This window comes from Falco biarmicus, chromosome 7, assembly GCF_023638135.1.
Source record: "Falco biarmicus isolate bFalBia1 chromosome 7, bFalBia1.pri, whole genome shotgun sequence".
Taxonomy (NCBI): domain Eukaryota; kingdom Metazoa; phylum Chordata; class Aves; order Falconiformes; family Falconidae; genus Falco; species Falco biarmicus.
Window position 1 is genome coordinate 1,182,061 of NC_079294.1, and position 22,297 is coordinate 1,204,357.

Genomic DNA, 22,297 nt, shown 5'->3' on the forward strand with positions numbered 1-22,297 from the left:
ACGAACATGTGAAAACAAGAACATCTTCATTGGCAGGCTGAAACTACTTTTAAAGCCTCTAGGAAAAACCCTGGGTCATACGCCACAGATTCGCTGCCACAAGTGGCAAGAGGGAAACTGACAGCATCACACAAATTTCCTTTCATACCCTTGCATTGGTACCCACACTCAGATCCCAGCTGTACTGGGCATACACAGTATTACACCCAGTAGGAAATGATCAACTCCCTATGATTAAGTATAATATATACAACCAGGTGCAACAATACGTACACGCCTGCTTACCTTCCTGAAGGCTAGGATGTATTACTTGCTTATGCCTCAAAGTCTTCAGCTCTTCCATCAATTCCTTCTCCAGTACTTGTATTCTTGCTTGACAGTCTACTCAGAGAAAGAGAGAGAGAGAGCACATATAAAAAAATATATACCATGCAAAAAATTGACGTAAATGATTAATTTCCCAGTGTGTCTTTATAAATCCCCTTATTGCAGGGAACAGCCACTTACAAAACCCAAAGAATGTACCTGGATCATTTGTAGTCAACAAGGGAGCCTGCAGATTCTGCGTCTCTTCTCCTCCAGCTCTATCAACAGTGTGAATGTCAAGAGCTTCCTACATACATAATGAGCCTCAAGTAAGTAGAAGATATCTTAAAACACTGACTTAAAGCAAACTAGGCCACATCAAAGTATCAGCAAAATATTCAAAACATGAGATTGTAATAAACAAGTATGCACTCCTTCATGCAGAACTCAGATCCCGCTACTTCTCCCCAGGTTGCTAAGTACTAAGAACATGTTATTATTAACATAGGGACCAGACAAGAACAGATTTGGAAAGAGGTGACAAATCTCAAAACTCAGTTTAAAAGAAAATGCATCTTCAGCTTGTAAGTACAAAGGGCTTTTTTTTAAAAAGAGACATTATAAAAGGTCTTGAATTTTACTCACAACAGTCAGGTTTTACCTTTGATGCAAAGGACACGAAGAGGACTCCATCAACATCTTCAAGGTCTGGCTTAACATCTGGAAGGATACTCCCAGGCCCCAGAGAGCTGTTCTTGCTTGTTATCACAGTCTTCCCTATACCTTTAGGTGGACGACCAGCCTTAGAGATTTTCAGTTTCCGTGGCCTTCCCCTTTTAGTTGTAACTGATGATAGAGTATTTTGATTGTTACCAGAGCCTTTCAGGGACATAGGATTCTTCAGTATGCCAGGCCTTTTTCTTCCACAGATCTCTTTAGCTGAAAAATGACAACTTACTGAGCCCCTGAGATTAAAATTAGGCGATTTAGATAGAGCCCACTGGGCCTCTCTGATCGAAGAGTATTTCTGTGCCATTTTACTCCTGGGAGACTCTTTTTTCATAACTAACTCTTCAGTTACAGTGGCTGTGCCTGAGCAAGAGCCTTTGTGATTTTCGAAACACACAGGCATGGAATCCAGTATCGCACTAAAAGGGGATTTATCCTTCTTGCAAGAGGAAAGCATGGTCTGCGGCAGCTCAGATATCTTTACTGTGCTCTTTGTGACTGCACAAGGTTCCAGATAGACCACAGGCATCTTCCCACTATCCAGTTTCAGCATTTTTGCTTTAGCAACACCTGATGGACTGGCTAGCATGCGCTTCCTGGACCTGAATTCTCCATCAGTTTCATCTGCTTCACTGCATTTCATCAGGTGTTTTTGTAGGATGGGATCATCATCATCATCAGTATTGGAATACTCATCAGTCTCTTCGTCTGTGTCTTCCTGTTTCACACTTACTCCTTGAGTGCAAATACTTGACTCATAGTCATATTCATCTACTGGTTCTTCTTTAATGACTACATTAAAGTGTCCATTTGGGTCCATAGGGGATGCCACATGGGAACTGCTTTCGTAACTGCTAGCAATGGGACTGGGGGGGGGAGGAAACAAAACAACACAAGATCTTTATCAAATCTTTTCCTTTACTAAAATTCCATTACCTCCCATAACCCTTGGTAACATATTGTAAAAAACTTCCAGAATACTCCAAGACATGAGTCTGCTAAATAAGCTGTCATTTACAAGCTTACATTTTGAGAAGTGTTCAAAAAAAACCCAACAAACCAACACTGCCATCATTAAAAACAATCCAACTTCTTATCTGAACGCAGCAGCACAATTTCCTTCCCTAGTGGTATCAGGGTGACATTTGCACTTTTTCCTATTTGAGGCTCAGCATGAACCCATGCTAAACTATCATGTTTTAAATGCTCAGAAGTGGCCTTAGTTTGCTGTGTATCTCATTAAGTCACCGTACTAAAGCTATTACACTTTCAAATAAGAAGCCAAATGAGCGCTTAATGCGCGTCAGTTTACACTGTTTAACTTTTAGTTAATTCATCCTAAAGCCACATACAGACAATTCCTAAATTCAGCTGCTGTCCCAGCTCTTACAGAATGTTAATATCCTACTGAATTACGCTCAATCTTCCAAGTCTAAGTAGTAACCTAACCAGAATTTGACATACCACACGTTAGATACTGAAGACTAATGGTGCAGTCAGTTACACTCCAATGATGGGCTTCTTTGAGGGACAGCCACATCAGTCCAAAAAATTAAGTCAGCAGTTTTGTTAAGCACATCAGAAGCTGGCTCCTCAATAGCTAAGATACAAAACCAGAAACTCATCCTCAACGAACCTCAGAAAATAATAGTCACAACTTATTTACTAAACATATCAGATAGTATTCCAATATTCCCTTTATATATATTTTATAGGATACTACATATAATTTTAATTATGTTGCTATTCAAATTGCTAGCCTGTTATTAAAAATAACAATATTGGTTAATATTAGTTAATGCTAACATAATTTCAAATATAACAATATAATTGTAGTAACAACATATTACACATAAAGGGAATATTGATTTATTATATTGCATGTGTGTGTGTATACATCATTATTAGTAGTATCCATTCCCCTTCCCTCCTCCTGCTTTAAGGAATGATTACGCTCAGTTGGAACACCCCCCTCCCTCCGTTGGGATTGAGGGAGGGGAAGATGTGAAGGAAGAGGCTGCTCCTTCCTTGTGTAGACTGAGGACATACGTAAGAGAGAAAAGCTGGGACACATGAGTCACAACATGGAGCTGGGAGTCTCCACCTCATGAAGAAAGACTGCAGTGTTAGAACAGGGAGCAGACAGTCAAAACACGGATTTATATATTTACATATAACATTTCTAAGAACAAGACAGAACCTATCTAGAAAACCCGCTGTGATTCAGAAGGACACTAAGTAACCAGAATTAAGCTTGAAGCAAAAACCTGCCTTGTGAGGGAATAGCAGGCTGCAGGGGAGGGGCACACCAGTCCTGTCATCTAGTCTTCTCTGGCCAATGCATTTCCAATTAGAAAGGTTCTAGCTTTCATTTAATCAGGAATGTCAAATGCAAGATTAAAAAGCCTTCGTAAGATTAAAAAGCCTTTATTCTTCAGTGAGTTTACTGTGAAAGAGATTCTAAGACAACCCACTTGTAGCTTATGGGCAACTCAAAATCCTGTCATGTTACAGTTAGAGGTGGATTCAGGATGACAGATCCACAGTTAAAGTAAATGCTATTAAGAAGATCTGAGTCATCTGCTCCTCTATCTTAAAATTCTCTAACATAAAAAGACCAAAAAAAAATCCAATAAATTTGCTGTCCAGGAAGAAATTTCTCATTTGAGTTCTACTGCTTCCAGTTGGAAGCCCAGTAAAGTCTGGATTTCTCCAGCCATTTTCCTTTACCTGTTGCAAGATGTACACCCAAGCTAAGGATTACCTTTCCATTAGGGATCTGGACATTATCCAGAACAAAGAAGCTCTGCTGTAAAAGTGAAATTTCTAGACACAAACATTATTCTGCTCTGCATATTGCAACCATAAGCCAGATGGTGACCAAGAGTGAGGTACTGACCATATGATGCATGCGTATGAGAAGATCAAGTATTTGCACAAAATGCTGAACAGCATTTTTCTCGGTTTTTTGAAGTTCAAATGCAATTATCAACTTTTCAAACAATAAGCAAGTTGCTTTACAGCACTTAAGCAACTTCATGTGGCCCTTAGTTTGTGAAGTTACATACAACATAAGCAGTCACAGAAACCTCTCTTCCAGTGTTCTATGGGAAGACGAATCATGCAAGTTTGTCCTCTCAAAATCCTTGGCTTAACCTGAGATCGGGTGAAAACGGTGCAATACACCTTAACTAGCTCTTTCTTTGCCCCATATAGAACAATGCTCATATTTAAGCAAACTTCTTTACACCTCAAGCAATGTGTTCGCCATCCTTGCTATAAAACACTAAAAGCAAAGAAACCACTTTATTGCATTTTACCAAATTAAAAGCCATTTAACTGCTCATTTATTGGAAGTACTGAGATACATGAACTCTCTTATTTTTTTGGTAGATCATTTAAGATATACCATGAAAAAAAATATCTGATTTCTTTTGGAATTAATCTAGCAATCTGCGGCTGAGGTTTGAAGGATGATCATTTGCCTTCCTCTTCCAAAAGGCAGGCAAGGAGGGAAGAAAAGTAAACTCTCAGACTAAATGAAATTATGAAAACAAGACTACCGGACCATTAAAAATCCCATAGTATTTATATTTTTGAAGCCAGAAATTCAAAAGACCTCCAAAGGGAAAACTGCTACGTTAGCCTGTAACTAACTTAAGAACCAATAAAGGTTGCTTATGGTTCCCCCCCACAGCCTCAACATCTGAGTGGTCCCACGCATAAGCACTGCTATAGAAGTGTCCACTCAAATTAAACATTTCTTCTCTTTACAATACCCCTGATGAAGTTAAACATACTACCAGGCCACAGGGAAAAAAAAACCAACCCAAAACAAAAAACCAAACATGCTGCCTCGTTTCTACTAAAGAAAATAGTCCTTTATCTCCAAGTGCGCTAATAACTCAAGATTAAAATTATTCTCAGGTATATGCAACTTTTTACATAGTTCAATTCTCAAAAACATTCAGAAAAATTGAACATTGGTGGGCAATATGATGCACAACAGCACTAGGAACTCCACTTCCTTTACTAAGTGTCATCTGAGAGATTCCGACTGTCACTCAAATCTAAACTCAGCAGAAATCACTACCCTGCCTAAAAGCAAGACAATGCCTATCAACTACTAGTAACAGTTTATCTATGAGAAAAACATAATTGCCCAGTCTTCATTAATATGCAAATATTAATGTGTCTAGTTTGATAAACAAGAATGCCACTCAACACTGTCCCTGAAAGACCAATGTATTTATGAAGGGATCTCAACCATCCAGCATGAAAATATTGTGAACAGATCTGAAGGAAAAAGGAGAACTAATGTTTTGGAAAACCCCAGAGCATTAAAAAAAACAAACAAACAAACAAAAAAAAACCAAGACAGTTCTGCCATTTCTTGGACAAGCTCAATTTTTTTCTTTCAAGTACAGAATCTGACTTTTTCACATAGATTACAAAAACATAAAATGAAAAACTGAACAATGTGTGAGGGTAGTTCTAGGACTGTGGTAACATTTACTCATCAAGTGATCAATGCTTCCAAGCCCAAAGAGAAAAAAAGCCCTTCACAGCCTTTCCATGCCTGTGCAGCTTTTAGCATGTTTCAGAGATACATTGTCTTGGAGGTGAAACCAGGGAAAGCATCTGACATGCTCTGGACCAAGAGAAATTAAGCCTGCCAACCTGCATCATGTGTTCTTACAGAACCTCTGTCCTTGAGTTGTTTTAAATTTAGCCTTCTAAAATGCATTTTGTTCCTTGGGAGAAAAGGGAACCAAAAAACCCAAGCTGTCCAAATGCAAACAGTTCCCCAAATAATTTGCTTTGATTACCATCTTCAGGCAAACACAATGATGGAAATTTTGAACTTCTTCAACTGTAGCTGACCCCGAGTCGGGGGAGAAGGGAACGGAATAATTACTTTGAAAACAAATGACCCTTTGAGTAATTATTTTCAGAACTTTACAGGTTTACTTCCAATATGCAAAGTTATCGAAACACTTCTCCATGCTGTGTCCCTAGGAACTAAAGAAAGCCCACCCTCTCTGAAATCAGTGTACTTTCAGTCTTCAAGATGGGTTTCCCTAGAATTTGCCACAACATTTTCGGTGCATATTAGAAGTCTAGAAGACATTCTTCTTCCTAACACGCTGACACTGGAAAAGAAAGGTTAGGGCACTCTAGATCCCAAAACAATTCTACTACTCTTAAGAATTATTAAAAGTAAGCTCAATCTAAGTATCAAAGTATGGAGAACTTTGTAATCTGAACTTTTTCAGTCACTCAAAAGACAAGGAAATGTTTTCCACAAGAATAAAAAAACAAAAACAAAAACAAATCGAGCAAACCTCTGTCCTCTCTAAAACACACTGAAATAATAGTAATATAGCCTTTGAAACAAAGTAATTATGTCAGAAATACAAATTTTCTTCCTATAAGAACCAACCTCTAATCACACCATTAACATCATACCGATATCCTGCAGTTAAACAGTTTATTGGCGTACTGATCTATATAAGGCTGCTTTTGTCACTAAATGTTTGGCAGATTAAGCCTGGTATTCCCAGACAGACATGAAGAAACACGGCAGGAGAGAAACTTCTTTTTGGTTGTGGATTTTTTTTTTTTTTTTTTTTTACATCAATTCTTCAGGTTTCAAGTATTTTGAGCATCTCTTGACACATTAACTATTCACCAAATTTGCTCTATTCTAATGTTTACATTTTGGAAATTAAAGTGAAAGGGCAGTAAAACAATAGGTTTCGTCAGGCTTGCTTTACCACCATGAACCTTACTGGTTAGCAGGTTCCACGCTACGGGTAGGCTCTCAATATACACTAGATTGCTCCACTACCATTTGTGTGGTACGAATAGAATGGTTCAAAGAGTCAATACGACATAAGTACATAGACATAAAATAAACACAGAGTAAATAAAGGTCTGAACAGTGTAACAGTTTGTTGTTTTTGGTTTTTTAAGTACTTCCCTAGGCACAGATTCTCTTACCTCGCATGAGGCGACTACTGCTAGGCAGGCTACCTCATGCTACTATGTGGAATAAAAAGAATTCACATGAGCAGTTACTGCCAAAACAGTGGCATGCTGCCAGTTACAACTGCCTTGTAGCAATCCCTACACATATCTGACCTAAATCCCCACCCATCCACTAATGAAAACTGAAGATAGAGACAGCACGTTGCTGCAGTAACCCTAAAAAGAAAAGCAGTGTTTTGATGACTGCGATGTGCTATGTTTAAAAGTCTGAAAAACTAAATGTAGCCTTCTAAAATGCTAAGACAGTTAAGAGAAATCCCTCAACACTCCTTTACAAAGGGATTTTACAAAGCAACATAAGAAAAAAAGACACTTAACCCTTACGCTCCTCAAACACATTAAAGTCCAGACTGATGGATGACTGTTTATGTGAAGAAAAGCTTTTAATAATACTAAGTGTTCTGCCATTTCAGATCAGGCAACCTTTAGCTGTGCCTCTGTATACTGAGTATCCTGTTTTACCAATGTTTTACCAAAGACCCCACTCAACCAGTACCTGTGCTAAAAATATGTTAACCCACCTTTCCGAGACTTCTTGTTTTAGCTTTGGCGTATCACCCGAAGACAGGTCAGTGTCCAGGAAACTCAGGAAGTCCCTTTCTGCATTAAAAGACTCTTTGTCCAGATCAGTATCTGATGGGTTTTGACCAATGAATGAAGAATCTAAATTTCTCTGATGTAAATCTAGCCCATCAACCTCAGCAGGTCGAGCACGAATGCCAGCTGTGCTAAAAACATCACCTCCTTCCAATTCTAAGTTACTATTTTGTTTCACATCACGCTGAGGTCGACCATTCAATCCATCATCTCTGAATCCTTTAGCAAAAGGATTGTAATCTATTTTCAGCTGGGTGATCTGGATGTTCTGGTAGGCTGTAACTGCAAAGAACTCTGTCTGTGGAAAGGTAAATGTATGGACATCAGGGCCATTGAGCTGAATGACTTCTGTGGCTTTGTCTGCAGGCACCAAGTGAAGTCGTGGCAGGTAACGGTGCATAGAATGCAAAATTATATGACCTTCCTGGTCCAGGGTATTGTTGGTAAGTTTGAGTTTGTAGAAGGATACTGGCTGGTGCATCCAGTACTGGCCTGTGGAAGGGGATTCTGGATGAATAAACACTCGCCCGAGAACATGCGGTTCCGCCTTCCCACTGGGCTCCCACCAACGGCCATTCCATTTGTACCGGTGATTGTCCACAGGGGATATGTCCATGACTAGGATGTACTTCTGACCAGCATCCAGACCTGTAATCCAGTATCGGCAGTATGGGAACATGCGTCTCCCCTGCTTCGTCAGAATCATCTCTGTGTTGCGATGGTAGAATTCATTCCACATACTGTTGTTATCTAGGGTGACAGTAATGCCCCCTGAGACACAGTCAGCTGGGAGGCAGGTCCTGACTTTGGATTTTATTTGGGTTGATACACTGCTGGCAAGAGCACAAGCATCACGGTTCGCTACTAGGATTCCTTGGTCAGCTTTTCCGTTTCCCTGCTGTGGTTTCAAGATGACAAAAAAAGCAGGCGCTGCACCTGAGACAGTCCCACCATCCCGGCTACCCAAGACAATCTGCTGTTTCTCCATGATGAGCACACTTTACAAGCTCTCAAGTCAAACACAAATTCTACACAGTTCTGATAATCTTCTATGCATGTTCACCATTCTGGAAAAAAGGAAAAACCCAGTTAAATTTATTCAAATACAGGCTAGGAAAGTAATTCTCATGAGAAATGCTTTTTGTGACAGTCCTCTGCATTAAAAACGTAAAGACGACAATCAGTACTATAGAATCGACCACAATTAAGATATATCAAACTAAGGTTGCCTGTGTGTACATAATCTAGGCCTTACAGATGTGGGGGCTATCACACCTTCAAAGTGTATTGTCACATAATACTTTGCCACAACAGGACTCCCTGCTTTGCTTGATATTTCAAAGTGCTCTTTGTTCTGATATTGCCTCCAGATCATTTGCTTCACAAACAGCATTTGGCAAAACATGCAGAAATTTCCCAAAGAGCAAATGGTACATCTGTGGCACAAAGGCAGAAGTAATTTGCTCTTGCCAGAAAGCAAGCATTCCCAGAGGTCCAAAACTTCTCAAAAACGAAAAGGGGGAAAGAAAGGAGTGGGGTGGGGAAGTTAAGAACATTTTTCCCACATTTCTTTTATCTTTTATTGAAAGAAGCCTAAGTCTGCATGGTTGGTATTTCTTTGGTCCTTCCCCCACCCCAACCCCAAGAACTTTTAAACATCTGTCCAGGGCAGAGACAAAGGAAGAAGGGAAGAAAATAGTTCAGACTTAAAAGCTTTGGGGGAAAACAGACAAACTAACCCCACAAAAGACCATGTAGCTAAGACCAGATTGATGAATGTGAAGCACCAGGCAACCTTAGTTACATCTATCTTCTAAATTATAGGAATAATTTAAGTCTAGTAAGAAAACACTTGTACTCTTATGATTAGCCTAATCACTGTTTAGGGAACTAAAAAAGTTACCTTTATCTGCATATACACAATTCGCCTTTTGTGACTACCTCATAGGGTGAAGTGTTATGTCAACACTCTAACAAAAGATCATAAACAACTTCATTATAAACAGCTTGTACATTTCTCAATGTGAAAATTTAAAAGCAAATGCTCTGTTAACTCACGATTGCCATTCCCACATTCAGATGTTTGTATTTTGATTCTTCTTATATACAGAATACACAATAAATGACTGAGTCTTGTATCAAACATCTAATTGGTGAGAACCAAGAGACAAGAGTGAACCACCATCACAAGGAGTTAGCTACCTGAAATCAATTGTATTCCTTTCCAGAGAATGAATTCAAAAGTCAAAGTTTTAAGTTAACTTGGTATTCAGTAAGACTTTATTGTGTTAGAACTGGGGCACTGTAGGAGAAAACGCTCCTCTGTACAAACCAGCTGCCACACACATGTGGGAAATGACCTCAAAGCTCAGAAGACAAGCAATTTATACTCCATGATAACTGTTCTTGACACCTAGGAAATATGAGAGATCTACCCTCTAAACTTTGCACTTTAAAACTTCATGTATAAGTTAAGACTGGAGGAAGAAAAACCCAAAACTGTTCTGCACAAAGTTGTTCTGCATAAGTTTTGAAACCTGTGAAGTTACAAGATCTGGTTTTCAGTTCTACTTTGAAGAGGAAGCACTTCCCCACAAACACACCCACAATCACCCAGGACTACCGAACAGCACCTGGAATGCAAGATGAATTAGCTGTGCAAAATCAGCTTCATATTTTCTGTTTTAAGAGCGTTGCCCTGCTTTTTCAGTCAAGCATATCTTAAGCCCCAGCAATGCCAAAAGCTATCCATCAAAAAAACCTTTTTGAATGTTCGTCTATGAACACACAATAGAAATACAAACATCTGATTAAAACTCCAAGATACACAGAGTGGGGAGAAAGAGATGCTATCCTAAGCTGTATGTGATTTTCCACCAAATTACCCTCCCTACATACATATACAGCATGTTCATATCTATACTGAACACAGTCAGAGTGACTTCACATTAATACTGTGCAATATACATCAAAATTGTATTAGGTCATGAAGGAAATACACTATCAAAGAGATTTCAAATCTGGTTTAGGATAGGCAGAAAGCCTGTGCCTTTAAATTTACTTGAGGAAGAACTTACATACACCAGAAATAAATTCAAAAAAGCTCGACCAGCATGCATTCAGCAGAAATTCTATGTAAAGAGCTACCAAGTCATAGCTTCTATTTTCCAGTGTTTTAAGTTCTTATACTGCACTGCTGCAGATATTTCTGCCATAACCACCGCTCACAGAATCAAGTCAGTCTAGGATGCATATGGTTACAATGTGATTATGTGCAATTACTGTAGCCAAAAGCCACGTTATTTCAGTGTTAACATTGTCTATTGCAGGAACAATTTCACACATTTTATTACGCTTGGTCATACACGCCAGCCTGTTTTACTGTAGCATGGAGTTTCTAATGCAGCATTGCCAGGAAAACGTGTGTATCTGTGGAAGCTGAAGTTCTAATTGGTTTCAGGTATCTCACTTCTCTACCCATACACAGACCTTGTATTTGAGAAGCAACACTAAACAAGACAGCAGTAGCCAAAACCACTCAAAAATGGCACTAACACGTGCTAAAAGCAGGAAGACAACCAGATACAAAAAAAAAAAAAAATGGTAAAAAAAAGCAGCCGCAAAAACAAAACCCAAACCCCGAGCCAAGCCAGCCCGCAGAGGACAGCACGGCGTGTGCACCCAAGCCCGCGGGCAGGCACTCTGTTCGGGCTACTGGCGCCGTTAGGCTCGGCGGGCCGGGGCACCTCCCGCCCGGCTGGGGAGAACCGTCAGGCACCGGCGGGGGCCGCAGACGCGCCAGGCCCCCGGTACAGTACAGCACAGCACGGCACGGCACGGCCCGGCCGCCCGCCGCGTTGCCGACGGGAGCCCGGCGCCGGGCCCAATGGCAGCGAGCGCGCCACGCGCGGCGCTGCCGTTCAACACCGCGGCGGCGGTGCCGCCCGCCGGGGCCCCCGGAGGGGCCGGCCCGGCCCGCCGAACGCCCCGCCTGGGGCAGGTGGCGTCACGACCGAGCGGCGCACTTGTCGTCCGCCCCCACTCCCCCCCCTGCCGCCCGCCGGAAGCTTCGGGACGGGGACGGGCAGCCGCCGCCGCCGCCGGGAGCCGCCCGCGCCCTTCCGCGCGCGGCTGGCGCTGGGAACGGCGCACGTGGGGGAGGCCACGCCGCCGCCGCTCGCCGCCGGGCCCCGGCGCGGCGCCGGCCGGCGAGAGGAGCGCGGCGCGGCCGGGGCGAGCCCAGGCCCGACGCGTCGCCTCGCGTCGCCGGCGGGGAGCGGCCCATGGGCCCGGGCCCCATCGCCTCGTGGCTGCGCCTGGTGTCAATTTTCGCAGCTCGGGAGGCGGGCGGGCGGCGGCGCGCGGGGCCGGGCCGGGCGCGGGGCGGCCCCGCGGGGCGGAAGTTACCGTGGCGCGAGGCGGGGGGCGGCCCCGCTTCCTCCTCTCCTCACGCGGACCGTGTGTCCGCCAGCTGGGGACAACGTGCGTGCGCACCGCCGTGACGTCACCGCGCCGCAGCGCGCGCAGGCGCGCACCGCCCACTGGCGGCTCCCCCCCCCCCCGCCCTCCCGCCTGCCCGTCACGTGCCCGCACCGAGCGCGGGGCCCGGCGCCCGGCCCTGCCCGCCCCCGCGCGCCGCCGCTCCCGCGAACCTTCTCGAACGGGCGCGCTGCCGCCGCTGCCCTTCGAGGCCCCGCGGAGGCGCGGGGCCGCCCCGCCGCCCCTCCGGCCCGGCGGAGGGGCCCCGGCCCCGCCTCAGGTCACGGGTCTGGCGCAGGGCCCGCCGGCGGCGGCGGCGCCTCCCGCGCTGGCGCACGACGGCCGGGGGGCGGCGCCGGCGGGATGCGCTCCCCGGCCGGGCCGGGCGCGCCCCCCCGCCCCCTTCCCCGGGGCACCGGCAGCCGCGAGGGCAGCGCGCCCCACGCCCCCCGGAGAGCGGCCGCCGAGACGGGCAACCCGCCCCCCAAGCCCGGGGCGGAATTTGCCCCCGCAGGGCCCGAGGCGCCGGGCAGCGCGGAGCGGCCACCTGGCTCGGGAGCTGCGCCCGGGCTGGCGCACCCGCACACCCCGCACCGCACCCCAGGCACCTCCGGCAACGAGCCCACCGCCCACCACCACAACCGCGACCGATAAGGGAGCCCACGCCAAAAGGCAGCGCAGCTGCAGGGAAACTGCCCCGCGCAGCCCTCCGCTCCTGCTCCTTCCCCCGAAGGATACTTACTTTACAACCCCGCACCCATTACCAAAGGACGGATATTCTCACGCAGCGGGCGAAAGGAAAGGCGTCGGAGCAAGCTGGCTGACACCCGCCACAGACCAGAATTCTGCACCGCCCGCGGCCTGCCACAACCAGCAGGTCCCGTAGGGCTGCCATGCCATTTAACGCCACCATGCCTTTACCCGTCGGGGTGCAGCCAACGGGCAGCACAACAGCAACGGCGCAAAGGCCAGCACCCCTCTGAAGGCGCCTTGGCAACAGAAATTTACACTATGGGAAAGTATCTCAAAGCACGGAAGAAAACATTTTTAAGACACATGAAAAACATGCAGCAAAGCAGCAATATCAGGAGGTCTGCAGGAGTCAAGACCATGGAGCACTTGTCCCCTTCTAACTAGAAGAATGAGCTCAGGCTGAAAAAACTGAGGACTGAGCACATCCGCTGCACTGAGAAAGTGCTTAAATACAAAATTCTGCAACTATGAAAGAAAGATTGTGGGTTTGATACTTCTAGCAGTTTACAAAGAAGGTACGGGGGGCAGAGGCAAAAGGCAAGCTGGAGCCCCACTGCAGTGGATTGGGCTGCGGTAGAGTTAATTTTCTTCACAGTAGCTAGTACAGGGCTTTTAGGTTTGTGCTGAAAGCAGCGCTGATAATAGAGAGATGTATTAGTTATTGCCTGTCACCCCACCCCACAGCGAGCAGGCTGGGGGGGGCACAAGGAGCTGGGAGGGGACACTGCCGGGACAGCTGATCCCAACCAACCCAAGGAATATTACATGCCATATGACATCGTACTCAATATATAAAGCTGGGGGAAGGAGGAGGAAGAAGGGATGACATTCAGAGTGATGGCATTAGTCTTTCCAAGTCACCATTAGGCGCGATGGAGCCCTGCTGTCCTGGAGAAAGCTGAACACCTGCCTGCCGATGGGGAGTAGTGAATGAATTCCTTGTTTGCTTTGCTCGTGTGAGCGGCTTTTGCTTTATCAACCTGTCTTTATCTCAACCCACAAGTTTCCTCACTTTTAACCTTCCAGTTCTCTTCCCCATCCCACTGGGGAGGAGCAAGCAAGCAGCTGTATGGAGCTTAGTTGCCAGCTGGGGTTAAACCACGACACACATATACTAGGTAAGGTTGGCAAGGTGGAAGAGAAACACCCCATATGCTGGCAACAGCAGATTTGGAGAGGAAAAAAAGGTTCAGAGGAATTAGAAGAGATACATTAAAAAAAAAAATCACAAAGAGATGGCATTCTTTTTCCTAAGGGTCATTCATGTTCAGCCATTCTCTAAGACAGCTTCACATTATGGTTCTCTCTTGGAAGTTTCTAAAACATCTTCACATGAGAAAAAGCCAAGGCTAACAGCCAAGTGCTTGCACATTTCATACAGCAAACGGGATGTAAAGGGAAGGAATCACGAAAGCCTTCCAGTTTAGCTATAAACATGGGACGGAGGGGTGCAGCTCAACCAAGGACCTGGGGAGTGCCACACCAGTTCTCTGTGTGTGTGTGTAGGCACATCTGTGTTGCTCTAAAGCACCAGGTCATGGGCTGGAGAGGTGCTGGACATCAGGGAACTTGGGTAGTCCCAGCCAGCCGAGACAGACAGCAAATACCAGCACCTGGAGCACGGCTATCAGCAACTGGGGAGACTGGGCTCTCTCAGGAGCCAGCTGCTGGGCAGACCAAGTGTCTAAGCCCAGCTGCTGGAGGGAGTCTACCTTGTACAAACATACATGTGTATATGTAAAAAGACATATACACACACACACTTTCTCTTCTCACTAGCAGACCTCCACCCTGCTCAGATGGGGAGGGCAGCAGGATAAGGCTGTTGCTGCTGTCTGCGTTGCCATGAGTATCCATGTGTCTCTGCCTGATCTGTATGGCCAGACATGTCTACATGTATGTATCACATATACATGTGCTCTATGTGCTTGTGCGTACTGGCAATACATTTTTAGCCTCACTACTGGTTACACCTGGGGGCACAGAAAGCTGACAAAGCCAGGACAGTATTTTTTCCCTTAACAAATGCCATCAGAAATAATTACACCAATTAAAAAAACTAAGTCACATTGCCCAAGATTGATCAGGGATAGTCATTTTATACCTACTGCAATCACATACTAGGTATAGCAGTCATCAGGTTTTAGGGTCACAGGATACCTTGACACTCAATTTTGTATTAAGCAATATGTTTAGGAACAGTGACAGTACAGAAATAAGCCTTTTTTTCTTCAGCAAGAGGGCCATTTGTACAACTAAGAGCAACCACACAGAAGAGCAGACAGTGCCACACTCACAGCCCACAAGCCACATGTTCCAGTGATGATAACAGAAGCAACACCAGAGACTGTTGACCAGGGATTTTGCCAAGATCTTAACTAATGCAGGGAGAGATCCTTGCCTGCAGCAAAAGTAGAACCTCTAGTTTATCAGGAAAAGAGATTCACCAGTAGAAGTCACAGCAGCACCACAGATTCCCAGCAGCTTAAGCAACCTGGTTCTGAGCAGCTTATAGCTGACAAGGAACAGGAGTACTGCAATAAAGAACCACATCCCATTCAGATCAGTACAGACACCAGTTTTAAGGCCTTGTTTGCGCTAAATGCCAGCTGGTGGCACAGAAATGAACTACTCTGCACCAAATGAATACTGCCATCCGTGATCAGAGGGAGCTACCTTACACCTACCAGTAATGAGACGGTTGTCTTTGAAATGCTGAAGTCCACTACCAAGAAGTACCCTCTTCCCCAAAATGCTTCTTTCAGACATATTCCCTGTTGTGCAGCACCTCAAAAATACAAACCACAGTCTTTACATACTGTACTTCAGTATCCAGTAAGTCACATGCCTTCTTTCAGGAACACTTAGAAGCATAAAGCACCAGTTCAAGCCTACACACTACAACTAACACAGAGCCCATAACTTTCACTACCCAGCAGTGTGGAGACTGCTAGTCGGAGCTGTAGCAAAGAACTATTATTCAGTCACTCTTCTTTCTAACCAGTCTAAAAAAAAAAAAAAATTCCAGCCAACAGACCAGGAGCTGGAGGGTCACAAGGCCCAGGTTTGCAGAAGATCTGTATGTGGGAGAGATGCCTTTACTTGCAGATGCAGTAAAGCAGAAAGTTATGTTTTCCATAGGGTGGCAACTATTAGAGGTGCCAATTACGGTTCTTGATAGCAAACCCCTGTCCCTTTTGAATACAAAGATCTCTACTACACAAGTAGATACATGACAGGGAATTTCTGTCACACAGTATACTTTGAAAGGCATACGACTGGAGCATACAAGAGATTTTAATTTCTCAAATTCACTAGCTAAAACCAGCAGCTATCAAAACCAACTGTGCCAATGTAACACACCCACAGCAGCAGTCAGTCAGCAGAGCCTAGCCTACAAGTTACCACTAACTACGACCCAGCAGCCCTGACAATCACACAAAGTCCCAAGTTTTGGCCATTTTTATATATATATATATATATATATATATATATATATATCTTAGAGACCTGAAAATCTAGTGACATTACTGTCAGAAGAATTATGCCCACGAAAAGGGTTAAAATACAAAACCATATGTTCTTCAGCCAATGTTTTGCCCCTCTGGAGAATGACTGGCACAGCAGCACCCCACAAAAAAAGTCTGCTAATTCTGAACCTCCAGGTTGGATTAAGCTGTCTATAGAAGGGTATCTAGTCCCACCTTCTATACCGTAAGTGGCCCCACTGGCCTCCCACTGCTTCTGCAGAACAGTATTAGCCTCCTAGAGCTGAATGAAGTTTGCTCCACACAGATGTCTCTAATATATTGCAGCATCTGTGACACCTCCAGACCCCTGTCCTGGGGCAAAAAGTCCCAGCCTAAATCTCCTTTAAAAAAAAAACCCACATAATTTTATTTCTGATAGAGAAGTAGCTTAAATTCTTCCTTTAGCTGTAGTGAGGAAGTATAATAACATAATCCAGTGTCAAGACAATTAAAGGTGTAAGTGGTGGCAGAATCTAGCCAAAAAGTGTGGGATTAAAAAAATTTCTTGCAAGAAATAAGACTGTTGCAAGGGAGGAAGGGGGGAAGAGAGCACACATGCAAGAAATCTGCCTTTCCACGTTTAGGTTTCCTTGCTGATGCAAACATGCTAAAACGCATGCTCCAGCCACACAGAGAATAAATACACTATTCCCACAGCAAGTATGGCACAGCTTGTGTGCCATCAGATTTCAGCCCAGAGCACTACTTAATACTAAAACCAAATTCACTTCATTACTTTATGCAAAAAACCAAATCCATTTGACACTCAAGAGCCCTGACTACTGCAGGATTGAATAGGTGGCAGTTCAGGAAGTGTTTCATCAACCCTCAGCTACACCCCTGCAGAATCAGAGGGCAAACACTTGGAGGGGGATACCCGCTTTGCCTCTCCAATACCAACACTCTGCCACCACAACCCGAACTTTCAGTCCCCCATGAAGATGGTGCTTTGTTTAACAGCATTAATCCTGCAGTGTACAGTATTCTCCAGCTCCTGAGAGCTACCAGAACTTTTGGAAAATACAGAAATCTTCCCAAACATTGAAGATCGCAAAATGGAAACATAGACACAATCCATTTATATGAAGTATGAAGCACCGGTAGAGACAGCAGGGAGAAAAGCCAGTGCTCACTACTAATAACCGCTCCTTTTTTATCTGTATACAATATTATTATTTCAACATTTAAAATAATGCATTTTACATTGCTTCCCGTATTTTATTAAGAAGTTGTTGATATGCCCACCACCCATAAAATCAATGACTGCTGTATTTTTTTCCAATATGCTATCGTTTCAACTACTTTCAATAAAAGAATAAAGCAACATTTCATGCTTTTTACCATGCAACACTGGCAGAAACAAGCCATAATCAACATGAGTAACACCATCTTGATGAATTTCAGTCCCTTTATGGCCATTATGAGGAACATTTATCACATACATGAAACTTCAGCTGGGGATCTTGCCCACATCAGGGGGTGGGAAGAGAGCAAAAAATAAGAAAATTCAGCAAAACAAGCCAGGCAAGTAAAAAACCCCTCACCTGAGCTCAGGACCATACTGCTCACTCAGTCATTGTCTTACAGAGATAATTGCTACCAGTCACCAACAGCTCATTGAGTTAGAACTGCCAGGGAACCTCTATCCTCCCTTTAAGTTATGCTGAAAAAGACAGTAACACCAATTTAAGTGCCAGACTGTTGCTGATGGGCTCCAGGTTTGCATCTGTCTTTGTTATTGATTTATTGACTTACCCCATGGTCAGACAGACCATGCTGTATTAGCAGAAAGCACTGTACTGGCAAGAGTTAGAAAAACAGCACAATTCCATCATCACAAGTATTTGCTTAACACTAATTAACTCACAATCTTGAAATTCTCCAAATTGGCTCTTCCTGAAGATAGCGACTGTAGCAATAAATGCAAACATTTTCACTGTAGATACATTTTATCAGGCTCCTATGTTCATCTTCTGTCTTTTAGGCTGTTTACATCCCTTACTGCCTTTCTGTTTTGGGCTTGATTAAAAAAAAACCAAAACACACAAACAAACAAACAACCCCAAAAACCTAAACCAAACTTTCTTCTGGTTTCTTTCTTCTCATGACAAGCCTTCACCATTCTCATAATAAACCACCACCACACATCACATCCTTAATTATGTAAGAACAAGAATGAAGTAAGCCTTGCTAGTGTCACAGCTAATGGCACTGTTTCCTATGTGCATACTATGGCTGAATTTTTTAGTAGATCCTCTGCTGTCCATGAAATGGCAAATGGACAACAGCCTATTCTTAGAGAGCTCTTTCTCACTCCTCCAGGCAGAGATCTGTTTCATTGTGTTTGTAAAAACAATGCCTTGGACTTCCCATTCCTTAAGAAATTAGGTTTTGAAAAGCCAACATACACAACCACATACTTTAGAAGTGAACTAGCTGATTTGAGTGTAAATGAAGAAGTGGCATGAGCATAAAACGAAAGAATTTCAACAATTTTTTTTTTCTAGTAGGTGACCAAACAAGTTTGTTCACAACTGGGACTGACACTGGTTTCCTCCAGTTGCCAGCTTCCCTCCCAGGGCAAATGCACAACAGCATCTGCACCAACACAGAGCAAAGGCGGGTGAGGTTAATAGTCAGCTGCTGCCACATAGAATATGCAAGTGAACAAATGCTGCCCACCTCTGCAAGCCCTAAGGACCGTGCTTCCCCCCTGCCACGTAAACACACATGCGTGCACAAAAACATTCGCCCACAGCAACGTTTTTCAAGCAGAATCAATTGTCCACGCCGGTTCTCAGTACAGACACAAGGAATGGTGCCCCGAGGGCACTGAAAGGGTGCTACAGCTGCAGAGCCAGCGGCTGCACTGGGCAAAACACCTTGAAGCGGCAAGGCCAGTTCATCGGCTTGTCCTGAAAACCTTCTGTTTTCGAAGTCTGCAGCAGCTTCGAATCTTCAGGGCTTCAGCTCACTCCATCGAGTGCGATTAAAGACGAACCACGAGTGCAGCCACGGCGGAGTAAGCGTGACTGCGTAAGCTCCAGCATCTCAATAAGCTCAAGCCATGTTACTGGAAACCACTCAGCTAAGCAGTCTGATGAAATAACTGCTCACCTTCACGCCTAGCGACCGGGCTCACCGCCACATTTATTTAACGCCCTTTTACACTGCTTACGGGCTGACACGGCAACCCAGGCCGTGCAACGGCCGCCGAGCCCGCACCCTACCCGGCTCCCCTCGGCAGCCCCGCAGGGCGGGCCGGGCGGACAACCCCGCCAACCGAGCCTCCTCCCGCGCCGCGCCGGGCGCTCCGCCTAGGCCGGGGCGGGGGGGGGGCCCGAAAGTGCCGGGACGGCAGCGGGCGGGCAGCCGAGCCTCCGGGCCGAGCGGGGCAGGGCGGGAGCGGGGGGCCGCTACCCCCGCCCACCGCCTGCCGCGGCCAGCCGGGGCGCAAGCGCGCCGGGCCGCCCCGCTCCGCCTCCGCCGGGCCCCCGCAGCCAGCCCGGCCCGCCCCCCGAGTCAGCCGGCGGGCACCGGGGCAGGGCTCCCCGGGAGCGTCCCTCCCGCCCAGCCCCGGCCCGGGGGTGGGGGGCAGGGCTCTAGCCACGCCTCCACCTGGGGACAGGCCCCGGGGAGCGCCGCGGCTCTAGGAGGCGGCAGCTGCCCGGGGCCGGGCCTCACCCGACCCTTCCCCGGCCGGAGACCTAAGATGCCGGGCCGCTCGCTCTCTCCCGTCCCCTCCACCCGGTGACCGCCCGCGGCACGGTGGGGGTGAGGCGGCCCCGCGGCCCCTCGCCTCAAGCACGGCCCTGCGGCCCGAGGGGAGGGAGCGCGCACGCGCGGCTGGGCCGCCGCGCTCACGTGACACGCACACCTCCCGCCACCTCCTCGAATAAAACTTCCGACCCGGGGCCCGGGGGGTAGGGGGCGCGAGGGGTCCGGGTCGGGGCGGCGCGGCGGGCAGAGCCCCGGGGCCGGCTGGCTCCTACCTGCCTCCCGCCGCCGGCGCCCCGGACCACGCGCCCCGCTCGCGGCCTTCGCCTGCCACGCGCAACCTCCTGCCGTCTTCATTGGCTGCCGCGGCCCGTCACGTGGGCCGCCCCCCACTTCCTCCTGCCCCCCCCACCCCCGCCCAGCGGCTACCGGCCAGGCCGTCCCGGGAGGCGGGCGGCGCTCGAGGGGGCGCAGCCGACGGCGGCCGCCCTGAAACCGCTTCGCGACGCCCGCCAGCGGCGCGCTGCCGATTGGCCCTGGCCGCCCGCTGACGTACTTCCGCTCCCCGGCGCCGGGCCACGCCCTTCCTGCCCCTCCTCCGCCCTCGCGCGAGGGAAACACGCCGCTCGCGCGTGGGCCGCACGGCGCCGGTGCTGGGCGCCAACCCGCGCTCCCTCACGGCCGGCGGTGCCGCCCGCCCACGCTCCCTCATGGGCTGGCGGTGAGGGGCGCCCGTTCTCCCTCCATCACGTCCGGCGGTGAGGGGCGCTGGCCCGCCCGCCCTGCCTCAGCGGCCGGCGGTGTCGCTCTACCGCCTGCCCGCCCTCCTTCCCTCACGCCGGGGGTGAGGAGCGCCCGCCCCCCCCCGCCGCTCTCCCTCGCGGCCGGGGGTGAGGGGCGGCCCTCCGGCGGCGACAGGGTCCCCTTCCGGCGCAGGGGGCCGCTGCCCGCCGCCGTTCGCGAATCCCGGCCGAATGCTGCGGCGTTCCGGGGGCGGGTGGGGCCCCGGCCCAGTTAAACGTGGGGCACAAACAGTCCGGCCCCCTCCCGGCGCGGCCCCCCCGGGCAGGCTGGCTTGATTGCATGTCATGGAAGCTAATTAAAAACGTGAACAAAAAGTGATGGTAAACAGCACATAACGTAGCCCTGGGCCTAAATTCCTGGGGTGGAGGTCTTGGCCTCGAAAGGTGCCCAGTCAGGGCAGCAAGCAGCATTTGCCAGGCACTATAACCTTACTGAGAATTTGCAACAATGTGGCTGAGTACATGGGGGACACGAAAAGGTGTCTAATTAGGTACAGAGTTACACTTTTACAAAAGTGAACTTCCTTTTGAACTGATACCGAATCCAGGGATTGGTTCTGAGATCACCAAGAAGCTCAAGAATATCTTCTCTCACTATTTAGATAAACATGTTTGAGGCATCCAAATACAAAGGTTACAAACATACTGACCGGCGCACGGGCTGAACTTTTGGTGGGCTGTTGCATCTGGCAGCCAAAGTCTGAAGGCATTTGGGTGTCAGCTAGCAGAGTGAACGCTGGTGAGCTTATCTCCTGTCTCTGGGGAAGCTCGTGAGCAGATGGAAGGACAGCTAAGAACCCCTGCTACTTACTACAAGAAGTTTGGTGCCCACTTCCCAGCTGCAAGATGTGTTTTAGTTACTAGGCCAAGCAGAGGAAACATCAGGCAAAGGAAATTTGCCATTTGACATTAAATATAATTATGTTGCAAACCCAGGAAAGGATAAAGAAATAATGCAATCAGAGGTGCTGGGGCTCTGGATGAAGGAAAGATAACACATGCAGGGGAAGTAGGTCATTTATACTCATTTCTTAGGAAAAAGGCATTTTGACTGGAGCAGTTTTGAAGGAAACCTGATGGTGTTTGCAAATATCACAGAAACAAACCAAGTGCGATACAGGGGAAAAAAAAAAGAAATAGTGTTGTTTTGGTCTCCAAGTGCAAACCCCATCCTTTACCCAAGACACAGACCTCACAATTGCTCTGCTGAAGAAATTCCTATTCAAGTCAGATTTGGAAATCTTAATTTTGAAAACATGCATGTAATTTGAAGTGGCAATGCCCACATTATGTAGTAAGGTTTTGCAGAAAAATCCTTCAGTGCTCATTCCT

General features: G+C 46.9%; 1 protein-coding gene across 11 annotated transcripts in view; it reads right to left on the minus strand.

The window, feature by feature from the left end:
- MGA (MAX dimerization protein MGA) overlaps window positions 1-20,675 on the minus strand; it is a 63,817-nt gene extending 43,142 nt beyond the window's left edge. For 5 of the 11 annotated variants that reach the window (XM_056344994.1, XM_056344997.1, XM_056344996.1 and 2 more), the window contains exons 1-5: window positions 12,091-12,244; window positions 7,608-8,750; window positions 968-1,901; window positions 526-613; window positions 286-381 (exon numbers count right to left, since the gene is read on the minus strand). In XM_056344994.1, coding sequence (XP_056200969.1) covers window positions 286-381; window positions 526-613; window positions 968-1,901; window positions 7,608-8,671 — 2,182 coding nt within the window. In that variant the 5' untranslated portion in view covers window positions 8,672-8,750; window positions 12,091-12,244. Of the gene's footprint in view, window positions 1-285; window positions 382-525; window positions 614-967; window positions 1,902-7,607; window positions 8,751-12,090; window positions 12,256-12,335; window positions 12,355-20,437; window positions 20,561-20,591 lie in introns of those variants that run through there. The other 6 variants (XR_008822872.1, XM_056344992.1, XM_056344990.1 and 3 more) reach the window with 6 other exon arrangements.
- Between the last annotated feature and the right edge of the window lie 1,622 nt (window positions 20,676-22,297).